At 38.5% G+C, this 18712-nt stretch overlaps 1 protein-coding gene across 3 annotated transcripts in view; it reads left to right on the top strand.

Moving 5' to 3' along the window:
* TOX (thymocyte selection associated high mobility group box) overlaps positions 1-16724 on the top strand; it is a 305837-nt gene extending 289113 nt beyond the window's left edge. For all 3 annotated transcript variants that reach the window (XM_080646462.1, XM_080646463.1, XM_080646464.1), the window contains exons 7-9: positions 5972-6358; positions 13929-14080; positions 14503-16724. In XM_080646462.1, the coding sequence (XP_080502588.1) occupies positions 5972-6358; positions 13929-14080; positions 14503-14539 (576 nt within the window). In that variant the 3' untranslated portion in view covers positions 14540-16724. The remainder of the gene's footprint in view (positions 1-5971; positions 6359-13928; positions 14081-14502) is intronic.
* The last annotated feature ends 1988 nt before the right edge of the window (positions 16725-18712 follow it).

Below are 18712 nucleotides of genomic sequence, written 5' to 3'. Positions count from 1 at the left end.
TTAATCTGATTTGGTTCAGCAACTCCTATATTATTGCTTCCATTGAGTTTTATGTCTTGTGCTTATAGTTTGCTATTTTAAATAACAATTGCTTTGTCAATTATTTTTATTTTTATGGCATTTATCATCCCAGAATGGGGGCATTTATGTACTCTGAAGTATTATCTTTATTATACAGAGTAAATGGGATCAAAACTATCTTGGATAATCAGCAACTTGGACCATAAGAAGTACCTGAAGGTTTATAGAGTTGTAGCTCTTGTGGAAGATTCCACTGAGAAGACCCAATGGTCTTTCTTGCTACATATGCATCCTCATTTTGCTTATAGAGAACATCTTTCAGAATAATGGTTTCAAAAGCAAACAGGAAGTAGAACTTATTCCAAAACTAATAGTCAGAACACAGTGTTTGCATTAAAATGTCTGATTTAAGGGTTGATTTTCAGTTGTGTGTACAGTAGTAAAATCCCATTTATCAGGTTACCTACACAAAGCACACACACCCTAAAATAAAAGTAGTTAATGTGTTTGAAAACAGAAACAACCTTAAATTCTTTAGTCTGTATGAGAAAATATTTCTAAGTTATGAATGATAGGTACAAAGATATTCATATACAATTAATTTGCAAAATTGTAGCCTTGCTCTCATAGTTTAATTGGAAGATAATGAGAGTAAAAGTATATTAAATTTATGATTTCTTCATATTCACATTTAATCAAATTATGAATTCATGGCACTTTGTTCTGGAAAATGAACTTATTCTTCCTATCTTCCAAAATAATAAAATAGCACTATAATTAATAGATGGTCTGTTGTATTAGTCTGATTAAGAATTAATCAGAAATGAAGCTAGAAGTGGGTTTTTTTCCCTGTCTGAATAAGTGGACCTTTACATAAAGAGGCAAATCCTCAAAATATGAGTAGAGCACAGTAAACTTCCCTGTTGCCTGCATCACCCAAGATCCGGTGGGGAATAAAGAGCAGGGTACCTAACCAAGGGCCAGAGCTAAGGGTGGTCATTTCTCATCTCTTCTGGGAGGGTGTGGTTTATGCTGAGAGCAAAGGAGAAAGTGGAATATCATCCTGATATTCTGTAAGGTTTCAAAGATTTCAGATCTTTTCTCCCCCTTGGGAAGAGGAGCAGCATGCTTTGTCAGGAGCCCCAACAAGGGCAACAGTCATTGTGGAGTATTGCTCAAGAAGAGTCATTCAGTCATTCATCAAACATGTTGGTGTGCTCTGTGTACTTGGCATCGTGCCAAATGCATGGGATGCAGAGATTCAAGTCATTATTGTTAAAAAAGGGTCCTTTCTTTGATGGAGAGGGGTCCAAAATTGGAGGACTTCATTTTAAAGAGAGAATACAGGGAGAGAACCCCTATTAGTGTGCCTGCCGTGCACAGTCACTTGCCTAGACACATTATTTATCTTGTCACATTAAGTATCTTGGAAAGTGAAGAGAAATCACATAACTTCCCAAGATTCTTTCTCCCTCTATGTTACAAATTATGGTTAAGTGTTGTCTAAATCATTCCTTTTAGAAATCTATTTAGATAGTTTGCCCATATTCCTTCCAGTGATTAAAAGTTACTACTATTTAGGTTTAGCATTACTGATCTTTACATGCTTTAGTCGGGAGAAGATAGATGACAAAGAAATGGCTGAATAGACAAAAGGTTTTGTGTTTACCAGGAGAAAAGAGCCTTCACAAGGTTGGCAATCAAGTATTGCAGATTAGGTTGTAATCTATTTCCACTTATCTATAAGTCTGTACTTCTACCTCTATATCTATCTATCATCTATCAATGTGGTGGACCACATGCTGTTATTTAAAAAGTGAAATTTGGGAGAATTTGGCTCATTGGTTATTTTGAATTCACCGTTGAGGAAAACCATTAGCATGTCTACACCTTCGCTCTCCTAGGCTCTAATTGGGAAGCTGCCAACTGCTAAACCCTTCAAGAAACTGTCACAGTCCTTAGCTGAGAATATGAAATTCACTATGCAAATTGTATTCCAGGAAACATGAAATAATGATTATTTTAATATTGTACCTGGATGCATGAAATTTCACTATGCATTGTGAGGCAATAAAAAGTTAGTTTGAGGCAAGAAACATGACTATTTAAATTGAAATATATGTTCTATTTTGAACCACATTCAGCACGGTCAGTGGTGGACCTGAGGGGGGACAGTGAAGGATTGAAGAAAACAGACAAGAGAATATAGCTGGGGCCAGGTGGGACACTGTTCTTGGATGGAGAGACAGTGCCACAGCCTGTAAGCTGAGTCTTTATTTTATAGTCAGATCCCACGAGGCAAAGCAAGGGCGTGGTCAAGATGTTTACAATGTTTTTTCGAGTTTCCAATCTACTTGATTACATGCACCTGAGAACTCTATCAAGCTTTGTTTTGGCAGCACTTGCTGCACCTCCCGCAGCCTACATCACTCAGCCACCTGGGACCACAGGTTTGGACCATAAGGTCAAGCTTACAACCATAGCCTTTGGCTATAATTGTGCTGGGAGGGCTTTGCCCTCAAAGCTGGGACCTGCACATGGCTTTGCCAGGAGAGGACCGTGCTCTCTCATCAGTCCAAGGATTGAACCTGTCCAAACGCTGTAGCTGCTCTCCACACTATTTGCCAATTTAAATTATGTGTGTGTGATTTATTAATTTTTCTACACTAATATTTCTCATTGAAAACTATTGCCATGAAGTGACCCATTAAGAGAAGACTTTTGTGGTTCTTACTTATAGATTCAAGACATAGATTCGCAGAGTGAAGGTTCTGAGAAGTCCTGCTGGAAGGCACCCCCTTAATCTTCTCTAACCCAGTGCTGTTTCCACACATATTCTCTCATGGAACCTGGCTGTTTTAAGATATTTATTTTTCCACAAACCCCTTAAATACAGTTTGGAAACTGTGCGTTGGGGTGTGAAGTGGGTGTTATACCTAGAACTGCTTGCCAAGACTGGCTATCCACCCATGAAGCCAGCCCTGCTGTTTGCTATGTGTCTATACTCACTAGGATTAGTCATTTCTAGTGTAGCATAAGTACATTTCCTTAAGTTGTTTAATTTAAATAAATAAATGTATATAATTATAAATTTATTGTTGTAATTCTTGGGATGATTATACTATTGTCTGAACAACATGTCATATATACTTCTGTATGTTTGGTTTACATACACACAGATGTATATGCAAGTTCAGGCTACGTATCTAAAGCTCTATATACCAGATCAGTATATAATGAGGCATTATTGGCTACCGAGATAAAAACATTTTACTATTACGTGTATTTCATAGTTTTGAGAATATGGTAAATGTGAGTGATTTTTCTTCTGTTTGAATTAAAACATCTATAAAGCAAAAAGTAAAGATGCACTAACATGCATTAGTGTGATAGCTTTCTGCTCATTGTGTAATCGTTTATTTTCTGAATGACAGTGCCACAGTATGTGACTAAATATGAAATTAGCCTTTGTGCAGTAGGCTCAGAAGAAGGAATGCAAACACAATGAAAACACTTTCCCTGATGACTTAAACACACAGACACACAATAAACACATATCATCTTGGCATGTACAGAATGATGTTTGAGGCATATCACCCCAGTACATGCTACTCTGATGTAGAACTAGTCAGTGTTTACATGGGCTGGATTAACCTGATTGACCTTTTCCTTGAATTGTTCACGACTCTGTGCATCAACATAAGACTTTTTTAAATGGAAGCCAAAAAAAATTGACTTAATTTTATAATGGAAAGCACCTTTTAGGTTCTATCTATAATAATAAAAGCATAATATGCTAATTAGACCAGATGTCCTTCTGGACATCCTTTCAGACGAAGCCAGGGCTGCAAGGAAAGCCCGGGTCCTGGGTGCCAGAGGGAAGCCTGTGCTGGCAGCTGGGGGAAGGATGGCCTACTCTTGCACGAATTTCGTGCATCAGGCCTCTAGTATTTAATAATGCTTCCTTGGTCTAAAGCAGTGCTTGGCAAACTCATTAGTCAACAGAGCCAAATATCAACAGCACAACGGTTGAAATTTCTTTTGAGAACCGAATTTTTTAAACTTAAACTTCTTCTAATACCACTTCTTCAAAATAGACTCACCCAGGCCGTGGTATTTTGTGGAAGAGCCACACTCAAGGGGCCAAAGAGCCGCATGTGGCGCGAGCCGCAGTTTGCTGACCTCTGGTCTAAAGCCTACCCTTGAAAATTTCTGTGAACAATTTTTGAAATGTCTAATGTTGCTACAGAAGACAGGGCACCTGAATGTCCATTCCTAGTTTGAAGGCTAGATCAACATGGACAGAGAGAAATAATGAGAGGATTCTTTGGAGGGACTTGAACACTTTGGATACACCTTACTATAGACTCTGCGTGGAGTATTCAGTCTCAGGGGACCTCAGATTTCCATGGTTGGGCATGTTTTTACAGATGTTGTGTCCTTCCTATAGAAACAGTATGTGGGGTGGTAGTCCAGTTAACCAGCCTACCCTCCTCGAGTCAGCACACACATGCAGCATTGTTCTTACTGTGGTTTTATTTAATTTCCCTGCATTATTGAGGGGAAATGAGTTGTGCTGCTAGCAATGTTGAGTTTTGTGTCATCATGTGCGATGAACTAGTCTGCCTAGCGTACCTGTCAGTTGATGGAACCGCACAGAGCAGGAGGAACTCAGAAGGACCCTGCGTTGCTGGGAGGAACAAGAAACTCATTCTGATTTGCAAACTGAATAAGCGGGACACGGAGGTCGTGGGATAAGGGCATCTATGCATCGTCAAAACCTTGTTTTTTCCCCAGAAGGACATTTTAGCATTTTCTTTCTCCAGCTGGTTTCACCTTTCACCATTTGTTATATCAGCCTCTTCCCCTCAGCAAAAGTAGGAGGCGGGTTCATGCCCAAAAAGAAATGCCTCAGGGCTAATTCTTGATTCTTTTCAGCTTCCACTGATATGCCTCGTTTTTCAGCCAATTAAAAGATTATTAGGAAATGGCCCTGTGAAGGTATGAAAAAAATTAGGGCAAAATTATATTCATTTATGATGGAGTCTAAAATTTCTAAGAGAGATTATTTTTATCCAGTTCATTATGGGGGACAATTCATCACCAACTTCTTTAAAAACGAAGATGAGTTCTATGGTTACTTTGAAGATATATTAATGTGGTTTTATATGACTTCTGAAAGGTATTTTAGAACTCGTTGCTTCCATATCCATTTCCATCAACCGACTTTGATTTCTTTGTGCAATTATCTAGGCCAAGGCTCTTTGAGTATACAAAAAGAAAAAAGACAAAACTAAACAGATAATCAATAGAAGAACTCCAACACTGAATTACTTTCAAAGTGAGCTACGCATGCATTTCCTATTAGGACAATGATGGCATCCATCCCACCCTGATCTTTTTCTCTTTATTTGGAGGATGAGAAAGGCCACCAAATTAAGGCTTAGCATTTATACAAAAAAAAAAAGTCATCATAGATGGTTTTAGATTTTATATCAGAGATAGAAGAACCTCAGCCTTGCAAATAATGGTGGCAGAGTTCGTGGGTAAGAGGATCAAGAATAGTAATGGGGCCTTTGTCGGTTTGGCTGAGTGGGTAGAGCATCAGCCTGCGGACTGAAGGATCCTGGGTTCGATTCTGGTCAAGGGTATATACCTCCTCAGTTGCAGGCTCAATCCCCTGTCCTGGTCAGGGAACTGTGGGAGGCAGCCATTGATGTTTCTCTCTCACTTCAATGTTTCTCTCTGTCTCTCTCTCTCCCTTCCACTCTTTCTAAAAATCAATGGGAAAATATCCTTGGGCAAGGATTAACAACAACAACAAAAAAGAATAGTAATGGGTGTTGAGTCACATGGAAGTTCATGTATAAACTAACAGAACATCTTGTTAATAGAAATCACCCCGTGTGGGTCAGTCTCTTAACGCTGCTCTTGTTTGTTTCGCCCACAGAGCTACAGCGAACCTGTTGATGTGAAGACCTCTCAACCTCCTCAGCTGATCAGTTCAAAGCCGTCAGTGTTCCACGGGCCCAGCCAGGCCCACTCAGCTCTGTACCTAAGTTCCCACTATCACCAACAACCAGGGATGAATCCTCACCTAACTGCCATGCACCCCAGTCTCCCCAGGAGCATAGCCCCCAAGCCGAATAACCAAATGCCAGTGACTGTGTCTATAGCAAACATGGCCGTGTCCCCCCCTCCTCCCCTCCAGATCAGCCCACCTCTTCACCAGCATCTCAACATGCAGCAGCACCAGCCACTCACCATGCAGCAGCCCCTTGGGAACCAGCTCCCCATGCAGGTCCAGTCTGCCTTACACTCACCCACCATGCAGCAGGTACGTGTTCGCACTCTGGACTCCTCTTCAAAAGTGCTTGGGGAGGGGCGGGAGGGGGGTCTGTTCCTCCAGTCAAGGAGGGGGATATGTGTTTTCTATTTAAATGGAGAGAGAATTGAAGATATTCAACAAATATCTGCTTTCTGAAAAATATAATTTACAGGTGGAGAGTATGGGCGGCATTATACAATCACGATAATTGATAGCTGCTGCTTTTCATAATCACTGGTTTCCTTCTCATGATGTCCATTCTGCTTCACCCTTCTAATCGCCCTTGTTTTCTGCTTGAGTAAAGTACGTTTGCTGTTTTGAGATGCCAACTGCTACTAAAGATCTCTTTAGGATTGAGACCTCTATACTGTTTTTTATAATATTGTTCAGCTATAAGGAACGCCTGGTAGGCATGACTGCTGAGTCCAATAAATGCTGTAAAATGAAATCAGGCCCACTGTTTCTGGCCAGAAATATCAATGGGTACAACCTTAACCATCCTAAGAAATAACTGTTTTAACCAGTTTTATTTTAAAATGTATACCTGGCTTCTGCATACATTAGCAAATATAAGAGCTTTGGAAAGCTCCCTGCCCATGCCCCAATTATTGAAACCATTTGTGTGCAATCTTAACTTTTCTTTGAAATTAAGTTTTCCTTTGGGGTTTGGTTTTATTTTAAAATTTGAAAATGAGCAAATGGTGTAAACTAAACTGGGCATAAAGCATTTAAAAATCATAAAAACTTGTTTTAAAATATAGGTCAAGGTAAAACCTACAAACAATATCAAATGTATCTCACTGTTATAAATTACTCTACTGTTTCCAGAGCCAGAGTTAAATATGCAAACATAGCCTTCCTATAGAATTGATATCTAGCCTAGCCAGTGTTGCTCAGTGGTTGAGCATCAACCTATGAATCAGGAGGTCACCATTTGATTCTTTGGTCAGGCACATACCCAGGTTGTGGGTTCGATCCCCAGTAAAGGGCATGCAGGAGGCAGCCGATCAATGATTCTCTCTCATCATTGATGTTTCTATCTCTCTCTACCACTCCCTTCCTCTAAAATAAAGTCAATAAAAATATAGTTGTTGTTTTTTTTTAAAGAATTGATATCTAGGCCTCTGGAATTTGAGTCTATAGTTGTATTGCTGGTGGAAATGGGGTCCTTTTATGGAGTCCCAAGAAAAGCATTTTTGGGGCCCTTGTATGGGAGGATAAGGTGTAGTGGTAAGATTTATTGGGATGGAAATACAAGACTGTTCCCAGGTTCCAGTGTCTTATTTCCATCCATCGTGCTGTGGAAGAAGTTGAGTCTTGTCTTCATTACGTCTAGAATTAGAAATTCTGTTAATGGTTCAGTCCATGTCAAAGTTGAGTCCAGTTTCGTCTGTTTCCGTTTGGGTAGTTTAGTCTCTGTTTTCGGCTGGCTCCGGTGTTGTGTTGTTGGATCCAGGCCTGTGTCTGGGTCCCCGTGGCTGCTGGGCCTGCACTGGGAGCCCTGCTCAAAGTTCACGCTTCAGCCGGAGAGGCTGCGAGGCCCTCAACGCTGTTAGAATGTGCGAGCAATTAATGTGTGTTATACAGAGAGAGAGACCTTTGTTACATTTTGATTATATTATTTGGGGCTTTTTTTTTTTTTTTTTTTAGTCAATCAATTTTTCTTTTCATGGGCTTGTGCTAGGCCCTTTTCCTAATCAATTTATTTTTTCGATCTTTGCAGGCTTGTGTTGGGCCCTCCCCCTACCCAGTTCCGTCTTCTTTTCAGATTAGGCATTTCCCCTTTTGGCTTCTATTATGCATGTGTTTCTTTTTTTCTGTGTCATTTTTGGTTTCTACTGGGCATGCACCCAGTACAGGAATTTTTCACTGGACTATGAGAGGGTGGAGAGGAAGCAGAAAGAGGAATTAAAAATAAGTACTCTCAAATTCATTTTTATTATTGTATTTATAGGCAGAATTTCTGAGAGCTGACAATGGCAAACCTCAATATAGTACCTTATCTTATCCTTAATTTCAGAAAATTTATAATGTGGGCACTGCTAGCATTATCTTCATTTTACAGGTGAGGAAACTCAGGTTGGCAGAGTTGAATAATGTGCTCATAGGTCAGAGCTGGAATGCACACTACAGTCTATTCAGAAATCAGAGTCTGGATTCTTAAATGCTAGACCTGCTGCCTCTCACTTTTAATCATTCTTAGAAACTATTACCAGTGTTGCCTTAGAAAATCTGTGTCTTATTAGAATTTGGAGAGTCTTTAAATTCTAGTTAGTTTTAAGATTAACATGGTTATGGAGAGCATAGCTGATGTCTTCCTTGGTCTCTAAGCCAAGGAGATTGATAAAGCTCTGACAACTTACTTAGCTATGCTCAACAAACTAGTTGTTGACTCACTAGGGAAGAAGACTCGGGAAAGCCGACTTCCACCACTTGCCTTGTCCACAGTGGTGTTTGTGGTCAGCAACTGATGCTCATAGGGTCAAATTTCCAGTCTTTCCATCAGACATCTCTCACAATAAAAGGGACCCTCCTGAGTGTCCTTGCATTTTAATGAACCAGTAGTGTTTCTGTGAAGGATTAATAGTTTAAAAGACACAACCTTCAGTTGTATGGGTTGAATCCTGCCTAAGGGGACTTGCTGCCAGCTTGGGGCCCATGCTTTGCTCACGGTACTGTACTACAGGGCGATTCCCTCTCAGAGGAAAGAATATGGAAGTCACAATCCCCTCAACAAGTTGAGGACTAGAGCTCTGTCCAGAAAGGACACCTTTTTTCTAATTTATCCAATGAGAAATGGTTCCTTTTTTATATATACACTAATACCTTAGGTGAGTTGGTCATGACCCTGACTAGTTTTCAACATTTCTGAATTACATAAGGCCACATGTGAAAACTCAAGAGATCTGAATAGGAAAAAATAGAACAAATCACATTGGGTAGGTTATTCATCAATCTTTAAGTCAGTTCTATTAGTGGATCCCAAAACGTGTTCTTACCGAAGTGGTAAGAGCTGATTTCAATTTACATTAGTAACAGAAGACAAAATGCCATGGACCCAATGTGGAGACTGAAAGACTGCAGTGACTAACATCACTTCTAACAATGCCTTGATCCTGGTAGGTGGTTAATAAAATAACGTCAAATGGACAAATGAGAGCATTTTTTAAAATGAATTCTAAAAGTGTTTAAACATTAGAATAAATTATAGGGTAGTTTGCAGAACCTTAATTCCCTGGAAATTTTTTTAATTTATTTTTTCCCCTGGAAGTTTTTAAAACTTTTATTTATTCCAAAAAGATTAATAGAAACCCTAATGTGTGCCAGACACTGTCTAGGCTCTTGAAATTGAATGATCAGTGAGAACAGGTAATGAGGCCTCTGCCCCCAATGCAGCTCACATCAGAGTTGGTTGGGTAGCGGGTGGTAATAATATAAACAGATAAATTAGTAAGGTCTTATGGGAAAAAAATAATAGAAGAGGACAAACTGCAGGGTGCATGCAGGGAGGGCAGAGCCTTTGGCTGGAATGACTAAGGAAGGTCCCATCCAGGGCTGACACAGACACCTGAAGATACTGGGAGGTGGGAAGGGTATGGGAGGAATGCCAGGAGAGCAGGAAGGAGAAGAGGTTCCAGACTGGAAGGACCACGCTGGGTAGAAGTGTGGCTGGTCCAGGACATGGAAAGATGGCCAGTGGGGAGCCCGGTGAATAAAGGGAGAATGATGGGATTGAGATCAGACTCATGGGCAGGTCATCAGAGTACGGTCCTCCAAGTTAAAGGACAGGCCTCCCCAACAAGTTGTTAATCCTCAAATCAGAATCAAAGAGTCCATTACCCCTTGATGTCACTCAATTCATTACAATCACAACAGTGTATAGGGGCCAGTGTCCAAGTCATCAAAGTTGGTCCTTAGCCTGTGGTCACAGAGCCAGTTTGTGGATGTAATTACACCTGTCCAATGCATCAACCAAAGCACCTTTTTATCCTAAAGATGTTTGCTTCCTGGGCATGGGGGCCATGTTCACATAGTCAAACATCAAAGAAAAAGAAAAAGAGAAAGTTAAAGAAAGCTACTGCATTTTTAAAATAATGGCTCACATTTCAGTATTACTTTAGCTATTTTATTATCCTTTTGAAAACAAATGTATCCTACAGAATGATTGCATAGTCCCCCAGGAATAATGGTTTTATTTTTTTTTTCTAGAGAAATATTTTATACACTAAACCCATAGACCAGCTTGTTTTGGTCCAGTTTTCTTCCTTTTTTTTCTGTTTACTATATTGTCAAATGAGGTCAAGAGAAAAAAAAATCATTAATATCTGTCAACTTCCTTTATAACCTTAAGAAAATAATCTTTGTATGATATCACACAGACAGATTTTCAATTTCCTTGTGTAATAAACAGCTTCTTTAGGATTTGGGTGTAATTTAAAGGTTTTTTAAAAAAAATCACATTGAGATTGATGAATAAATCAGTTGTGAAGACAAACACGTTGATGCCTGGTGAAAACACCTCTCCAGACAGGCAGGAAATGAAATTAGTTCCCAGGAAAGTGCGGCTATGAGGATCAGTGTTGGGTTGTGCTGCAGGCTCTGTAGGACTTGCTATGGTGGCGCAACAAAACTGCTAGGGCTACAGAAATCTAATTAAAGAGCAAATGTCCCTTCTGACATCAAATTAATCTTTATCATGTTTCCTATTTTTATTTCAATCTGGCACCAGAAAATGAAATTTAAAATTCCAGGCATGCTACAAAACAGTTGGTGATTTTTCTCTTGAGCATTAAAATGCAAACTATTCAGTCTTGTTTAATTAGACTGCTAAGCCAACATTTTTCAAAAATTTATATCATCATTGTTGTTTCATATTTACATCAATAATAAAAATGTTCTTAGCTCTAAGTCTGACCTCAGCATCTCTGTATATAGTGTTCAGGAGAATGTTTCTTTTTCTTTTTTCTTTTTTTTAATTTGAAAGCAAGTAAAATGATTTACTTCAGGTTTTGCGTGCATTCTTCTTGGCCCTCACTTGTTTTCATATTAAGGATCTTAACTTTAAGCACTGAAGTTAGCTGAATTTTAAAATCTTTGAACTTTGTAGATAGCACATAATTTTGGTTTTGTTTTATTTTTATTGACTTTGAGAGAGAGGATGGGAGAAAGAAAAAGAGAGAGACATTGATTTTGTTGTTCCACCCATGTATGCATCCATTGGTTGCTTCCTGTACGTGCCCTGACCAGGGATCGAACTCACAACCTTGGCATATCAGGATAACACTCTAACCAACTGAGCTACCCAGCCAGGGCTAATTTGGGTTTTATAAACTGAAACTACCCATCTAATCTTAAACTAATAACTTAAAAATTAATGTTCTCCAGATGTTCTCTTCCCAATCTTGAGGAACTATTTTCATTGGATGGGGGAGCGGGGGAAAGCAATGGTGGTTTCTGTTGTTGATTGTGTGGGGTTGGGTGGAAGTGGTTTGGTTTGTTTTTATTTATTTTTTCTTTTTCATATGTTCCCATACTTTTAACTAATTCGAGATATTTTTCAACTACACTGTTTTTGAGATCCATTTACTTTTAGGTTACATTTTGCTGATTGTGCTAAAATCCAATATGGAGAATTTTACATTAAAAGATAGGAAAGCCCTGGCATTTACTTATTTATACTCCCCATGCCTTTCCACCAGTAACTTCGAATGTTCTGTGTTAAACTGTAGTCATTGGAAGACATTGTTTATTGAGCCACTACTAGGGGGTACTCCCTGCGAATATCCAGTGAGCAAGGCAAGCACTCTGAATCTCAAGTCCCTCTGACCAGCCCTTAAGACAGGGGCTGAAATGGAAGTTAACAGGAGGCCATGCTTGGAGCTTTTTGCTGCTGTTTGCCCAGCATCACACTAGACACTAAGAGAAAAAGTCAAGAAAACTGGACAATGGCTCCATCAAGACAATAATATAGGACCCTAATGAAATGGGTACACTTCACAGAAGCCAGCCACATGGGGGAGTGTTCTGGAGAGCGAGCAAGGATTAGGGGCCCACAGCCAGTACTACCTCTTACTTTTCATCTTGCTCTTTTGGGAAACGCTTATAGCTTGAGCTGCAAATGGTGTCTACATAAACAAACGTATTTCCCATAAACCAGTTGTTAATTTAGGAAACATTCTATTTCCTTTAGTCTGTGTGAGGTCAAATAACCAGGCTGGCTGAATTCCCTACTTTTCGATGATTTGTTTCCAATTTTTCAAAGTTTTGTCTTCCATCCACAGCTTTGGTAAGAGTTACTGTGAACATTGGCTTGAAGTCTTAATCATTTAAACAGAAAATAAATTAGTATCTTAAAGCCAATATCGAGAATTGAGGACATTTGATGATAGGTGTCTTTGAGTAGAAGAGGACATTGAATGTGCCAATGAACATTCATACATGGATAAAAGTCTAAGGAAATATCTTTAGTTAGAAATTAATTCTCTGACCATTCTGCTGAGTTAAAAAAAAAAAGTTAAGAACTCAACAATAATTATGCCTTTAAAAGCTCCCTGCAACTAAATGGAGAATGGTTCATTTTAAAATATCTTGATTTTTTTTTTTCAGTGGTTAAAAACCATGTATGAAATCGGCTGTAGAAAGAGATGACCACAAGATTAATTAAGTTGCTTTTTTTGGTCATTTCCAGCAAAGCTTGCTTATGCTGCTCTTGAATTCACCAGATAAGCTAAAAATAAATTGTAGTGTATAATGCTTTTTATTTACCAGATATAAATATATTCTTCAGAGATTCTGTCCTTGAATTTTTAATAGCTTTGCAAGGATTAAAAGTCAATACTTCACCACACCAGTGTATTCAAAGAATCTTCCTGAAGTCTGATTATTGTTTGCCAGTTAATAGACTTTTCAATTAAAATTATTTGCTCTGTCTTACACTTTTCCTTCTCTGTGTTTTCCAATGGCAAGTTGTTTTGAATCTTCCCTATATTAGTCCAACAACTGTTAAAAAGCTTTGGTTGAAATTTTTTAGCTGAGAAAAAAAGTACAAATAAAAGAAGAGGCAGATGGTCCCTTTGTGAATGAATGAAGAAAAAGGGTTTTGAGAACAATATATGAATAGGTGTAGTCTAATAAAACACTCAGCCACCTGCTGCCTGAATCCTTCAAAAAAAGATTCTGTTGCATATTCTGGGAGTTAACTATTAATGTATCCTTCAGTTTGACAGAAAATATAAACTTTGAGAGGTTTGGGTCCTTTTCCCTTTGTTTGGATTGAATTGGCTTCTCTAGATTTTAAATTGTGTGTGTTTTTTTTAATTCCAATTTATCTGCTCAAGAGTATAATTAAAGGTTTTCTAACAAATGGTCAAATGAAGGAAAGATACGAATGAGGATGTAGGCATTTCTTTTCTACCTTTGTTTTAAGTTTTCTGCGCCCTTCGGATAAACTTGCCCTTGCAGAGAGATAAATACAAGCAAGAAGGCAGTGATGTGTTTGCAAACAGTGGATAAATATTTAGGTGCATTTCTTCTTAAAAAGGCACTTCGATCCTTATTTGTGGCCTGCTTTCCCTTTCAGGGATTTACTCTTCCACCGGACTATCAGACTATAATCAATCCTACATCCACAGCTGCGCAAGTGGTCACCCAAGCAATGGAGTACGTGCGTTCTGGGTGCAGAAATCCTGCCGCCCAGCCCGTGGACTGGAATAACGACTACTGCAGTAGTGGGTAAGCGGCCGTTCACCGCCACCTGGTGGTGGGCAGCTCTCATAGCATGCCCAGCGTGCCCTGCTCCCTGGTCCATGGAAAGATCTATCTTTTCTTGCTGCTTTCTAAAAGATTATCTGGAATGGTCCCGCATTCCTGAAAGCAGAAGACACCGCTCCAGAAATGTGTAAGCACTCTACTAGCCGTACCGAGAATAACTGCCCCAAGATCCCTGTTCACTGTAGATGTAGATGTAGATGTAGATGTAGATGTAGATGTAGACATAGACGTAGATGTAGATGTAGGTTAACATGGTGCACCTTCCCAGGACACACTTCCACATCCTTCAAGCTATAGCAAATAGGCTTACATGCCCCGAGGTCACCTGTAGCGCGCGCCTTGTGGGTAATAAGCCATTCTTTGTCTGTTTCCTCTTCATACAGGGGCATGCAGCGGGACAAAGCACTGTACCTTACCTGAAAATCTGAACGCCTCTTCTGTCCACTGAGGAATTCAGGGAAGTCTTCGCCGTGGATTGCTTTGTACAGTCAAGGCAATTCTCCATTTTATTAGAAAATACAAGTTGCTAAGCACTTAGGACCATTTGAGCTTGTGGGTCACCCACTCTGGAAGACATAGTCATGCTTCTTTATTATTTTTTTAATCCTTTTGGACATTGTTTTTCTTCTTCCCTGAAGGAAATTTGGACCATTCAGATTTTATGTTGGTTTTTTTGCTGTGAAGTGCTGCGCTATAGTAACTGCCTTAGCAACTGTAGATGTCTCGGATAAAAGTCCTGGATTTTCCATTGGTTTTCATAATGGGTGTTTATATGAAACTACTAAAGACTTTTTAAATGGCTTGATGTAGCAGTCATAGCAACTTTGTAAATAGCATCTATGTCACACTCTCCTAGAGTATAAAATGTGAATGTTTTTGTAGCTAAATTGTAATTTGAAACTGGCTCATTCCAGTTTATTGATTTCACAATAGGGGTTAAATTGGCAAACATTCATATTTTTACTTCATTTTTAAAACAACTAATAGTTCTATATTTTCAAAATATTTGAAAAAAAAAAACAACGTATTCCCAAATGATTTTAATTTAAAAACAAATTGGCTTTGTCTCATTGATCAGACAAAAAGAAAATAGTGTTAAGGGAAGCGCAAACACATTTATTTTGTACTGCAGAAGAATTGCTTTTTGTATCACTTTTTGTGTAATGGTTAGTAAATGTCATTTAAGTCCTTTTATGTATAAAACTGCCAAATGCTTACCTGGTATTTTATTAGATGCAGAAACAGATTGGAAACAGCTAAATTATAACCTTTACATATGGCTCTGTATTATTGTTTCTCCATACTGTGTCTGTATTTAATCTTTTTTATGGAACCTGTTGCGCCTATTTATGAAATAATAAATATAGGTGTTTGTAAGTAAATTTGTTAGTATTTGAAAGAGGTTTCTTTGATGTTTTAACTTTTGCTGGCAAAAAAAAAAAAAATTCACGCTTGGTGTGAATACTTTATTATTTAGTTTTTACGGTGACATGAATAAAGCCAAACCTACTTTTCATTTAGCAACAAATCAAAGTAACTAATCCTTATTTTTACATTTCGTTGGTTAATGCAAATGAAAAACTACGATATTTAAGAACTTTCTTTCTTTGTACAATTTAACAGAGAAATTGCCCTACAAGTCACACAAGCTTCAAGACCAAACGGACAGGTTCTTGATCTGAAAGGGTTGCCTCTTGGTTCTCAGCTGGTTATAGTCAATTCTGTAAATTCCCCTCCTCCAAAAAAATTATAAAAATTAAAGTCTAATCAACCAAAATTCCTCAAGCTGCATGCTTTTCACAAAATCCAGGAAACATTTAGGAATTGAGCCAGGGGTGAGAGGAAGGGAGGGAAAGCATACTGTCAAGACTATATCTGAAAATGAAAGGTGAGTAATCAGACAGAAAAAAAAGGGGGGCGGGAGTGGACATAAAATTTGAAAGCTACTGATAGAAATTGAGGTTCTAACTGTCTTTTGTGCCTCTACAAGCTACTTGTCTTTCCAGAATTCCTGGGTCTTCCGAGGGAATTCTGAGGGTACTAGCGATTTGCTAGGAAACCAAAAACATTGAGAATCTGGCTGAAGGTTTGCATAGCTTTTATGTCAAAAAGAGCTAGCAAATTAGTCCCTTACAGGGGATTGTATTTTTAAAAGCTAGTCTGGTTGGAAATCAAGAGAATGGCTGATGTTTCTTTCATGAAATGTGTGAACTAAACTTAACGATTTAACTAAATACAAATATATGCATTGTGTAATCCAGTCAGAATTAAAAAGACAAAAGGTATGCTTGCTTTGGAATGATTTTAGGCATTGTACAACCTTGAATCACTTGAGCATGTAATAACTAATAAATAATGCAGATCCAGTGTGATTATTAAAATGACTGTAGCTGAGAGCTCTAATTTTCCTGTCTTGAGACTGTATAAGAACTCATGTGATTAAGTTCACAGTTTATTGTTTGTCTGTTCAGTATTTCAGAAATATACCAGCACCACTAATTACCTAATGTCTTTTATTTATTATATTATAAGAAAGTGGAATTTTTGCTTGCAGTAAGTCTAAACGGAGAAGGTAATTACTGGGAGGAGAACAGCAAGCTTTGACTGTGACAGGCGGTTTGTACAGGAAAGTACAATGTTGTTTACACTTTACAGCGTTTCTAGAACAGGTGTGCAACCAGGGTAGAGAGAGTGTTCACACTTAATACCAAAAAAAAAAAAAAAAAAAAGTACAAAACCAATGTAAATAAAAGGAAGTACATCATAAATAAAAATTCTTGCCATGTGTGACCGTATTCTATCTGGATATCCATCAGTCTCTAAAGGACAGACCCAGTAGAGGAGAAACCACAAATAAACTTGGTGGGAGAAGCGATCAGGCACAGCAAGGGTTCACAGGTTCCATGGCCACAGATGGTCGTTCCTAAAGCGCCAGCAATGTCCTCTCAGCCACCTCGTATGGTGACGTTTGCCTGAGAAATGCTCCACTTTAGAAAGGAAGCCAGCTTGTAGCTTGAAACTCAAAGGAACAGGGATGGGGTGCCCTGTAGTGCTCTCACTGCAGGACCCCTGCACCTCAAATCAAGTCATTCTGGGAAATTCGGCAATAATACTGAATATAAACTATCTTCACGAACTCAACAAAACCAAAGCCGTAACTCACTTGAAGAAAGAAAACTATGTACGAGGATAGGGAAGAGAGGGTTGAATTGTGTCCCTACCACGCACAAGGAAGAATAATCCAAAAGCCCAACACCCATTCAAATGGGAACGAGCTGACAATGGAAAATTAGTCAATGACTTCTAGTTAACCAAGTTAGTGGACATAGCTAAGGATAAAAGCTGTTCTCTGTGATAGTGTTCAACTTGTTGCCTTAAAGGGAAAGAGTCCTGTCTGAATGGGACACAGCAATCCATCAAAAGCCACAACTACAAAGAACAGAATAATAATGGGATTCATGACTAAGAGATATTTTTAATTTATGCATTTAAAATTTAAAAATAAGCCCACCAACACCAATTTTCTTTTTTCATGGACCTCTCGCCTTTTGCAAAAAAGTTGCCCCCCCTCATTTGAAAGGTGATTAGATGGAGCCATATGAAATTGCCTGTATTTGTCTCTTGTGCATATAAAAATGACAAAATCCTAGGAGAAAATAGTGGAAAAAGGAAGTAATCAGTTATGTTTGCTGACAAGGTGCCCCACCTCAAATCAATCCAAACATTTACATTAAATCAAACAAAGAATATTTTAAATTACCAGATTCCAGTAAATCCCAATAAACATTCTTATTTCTGTGTTATAGCAAAAGAATTTTATGTGGAAATTTGTAATAAATAGGTTCTCTGCTAGAACATGAAAGAGTTTGTCACACACAGATGTTCTCTTAATGTTCAGGGTTGAAGGGGTATTTGATCTGCATTTTCTTATTCCATTCATAATTCTCACTTTAAGGTAATGATAGAAACAGAGGAATTCATCTCTTTTGTTGATGATCGGACATTGAAATAGTGGTGAGGCAAAGTGCAGAAGTCACATCATAAATTTTAACCCAAAATACATGTCATACTGAGTCACCTAATGGGTGAATTTATGTGAGCCATCCAACAGTACAAACTCTTTGTTTCCCTAAAACAGAATAATTTCTGTACCTCAAAGCAATTTGAAATGTCATAGCACATAGAAGGTACACAATAAATGCAATGACACATCACAGATGATCCTCAATAGGAATTGTGTGCTGTTTCTTTGGTGATTTGAAAACCCTTTCAATACAAAAATAAATTAAATATTGCCGACAAGCATTAGGAGGTGAAGAAGAATGGAAATTTTCATTAAGAAATCTAAGGTTACAAAAAAGATTGAAAAAAAAAGAATTTCAAAATGAGTTGTGCCCTATTTTTTTGGTCTACATAATTGAACAAGGGTTTCGAGTTACAAAGCAGAAGATAAATACCCACTAGTCACATTGAGAAAGTAAGAAGCAAAGGAGAGAAAAGGTGCTAGACAAGTGGGAGGGTTGAGCACAGGAGAGAAATTTCAGGAGGCAGGTGTATGGAATGCTAAATCAAACACTGATGAGCAGGGTGCTG

The sequence above is a fragment of the Plecotus auritus genome, assembly GCF_963455305.1.
Source record: "Plecotus auritus genome assembly, chromosome: 11".
In the NCBI taxonomy this organism is placed as follows: domain Eukaryota; kingdom Metazoa; phylum Chordata; class Mammalia; order Chiroptera; family Vespertilionidae; genus Plecotus; species Plecotus auritus.
Note: the sequence above shows the minus strand (reverse complement) of the source record. Positions and strands in the feature narration are given on the sequence as shown.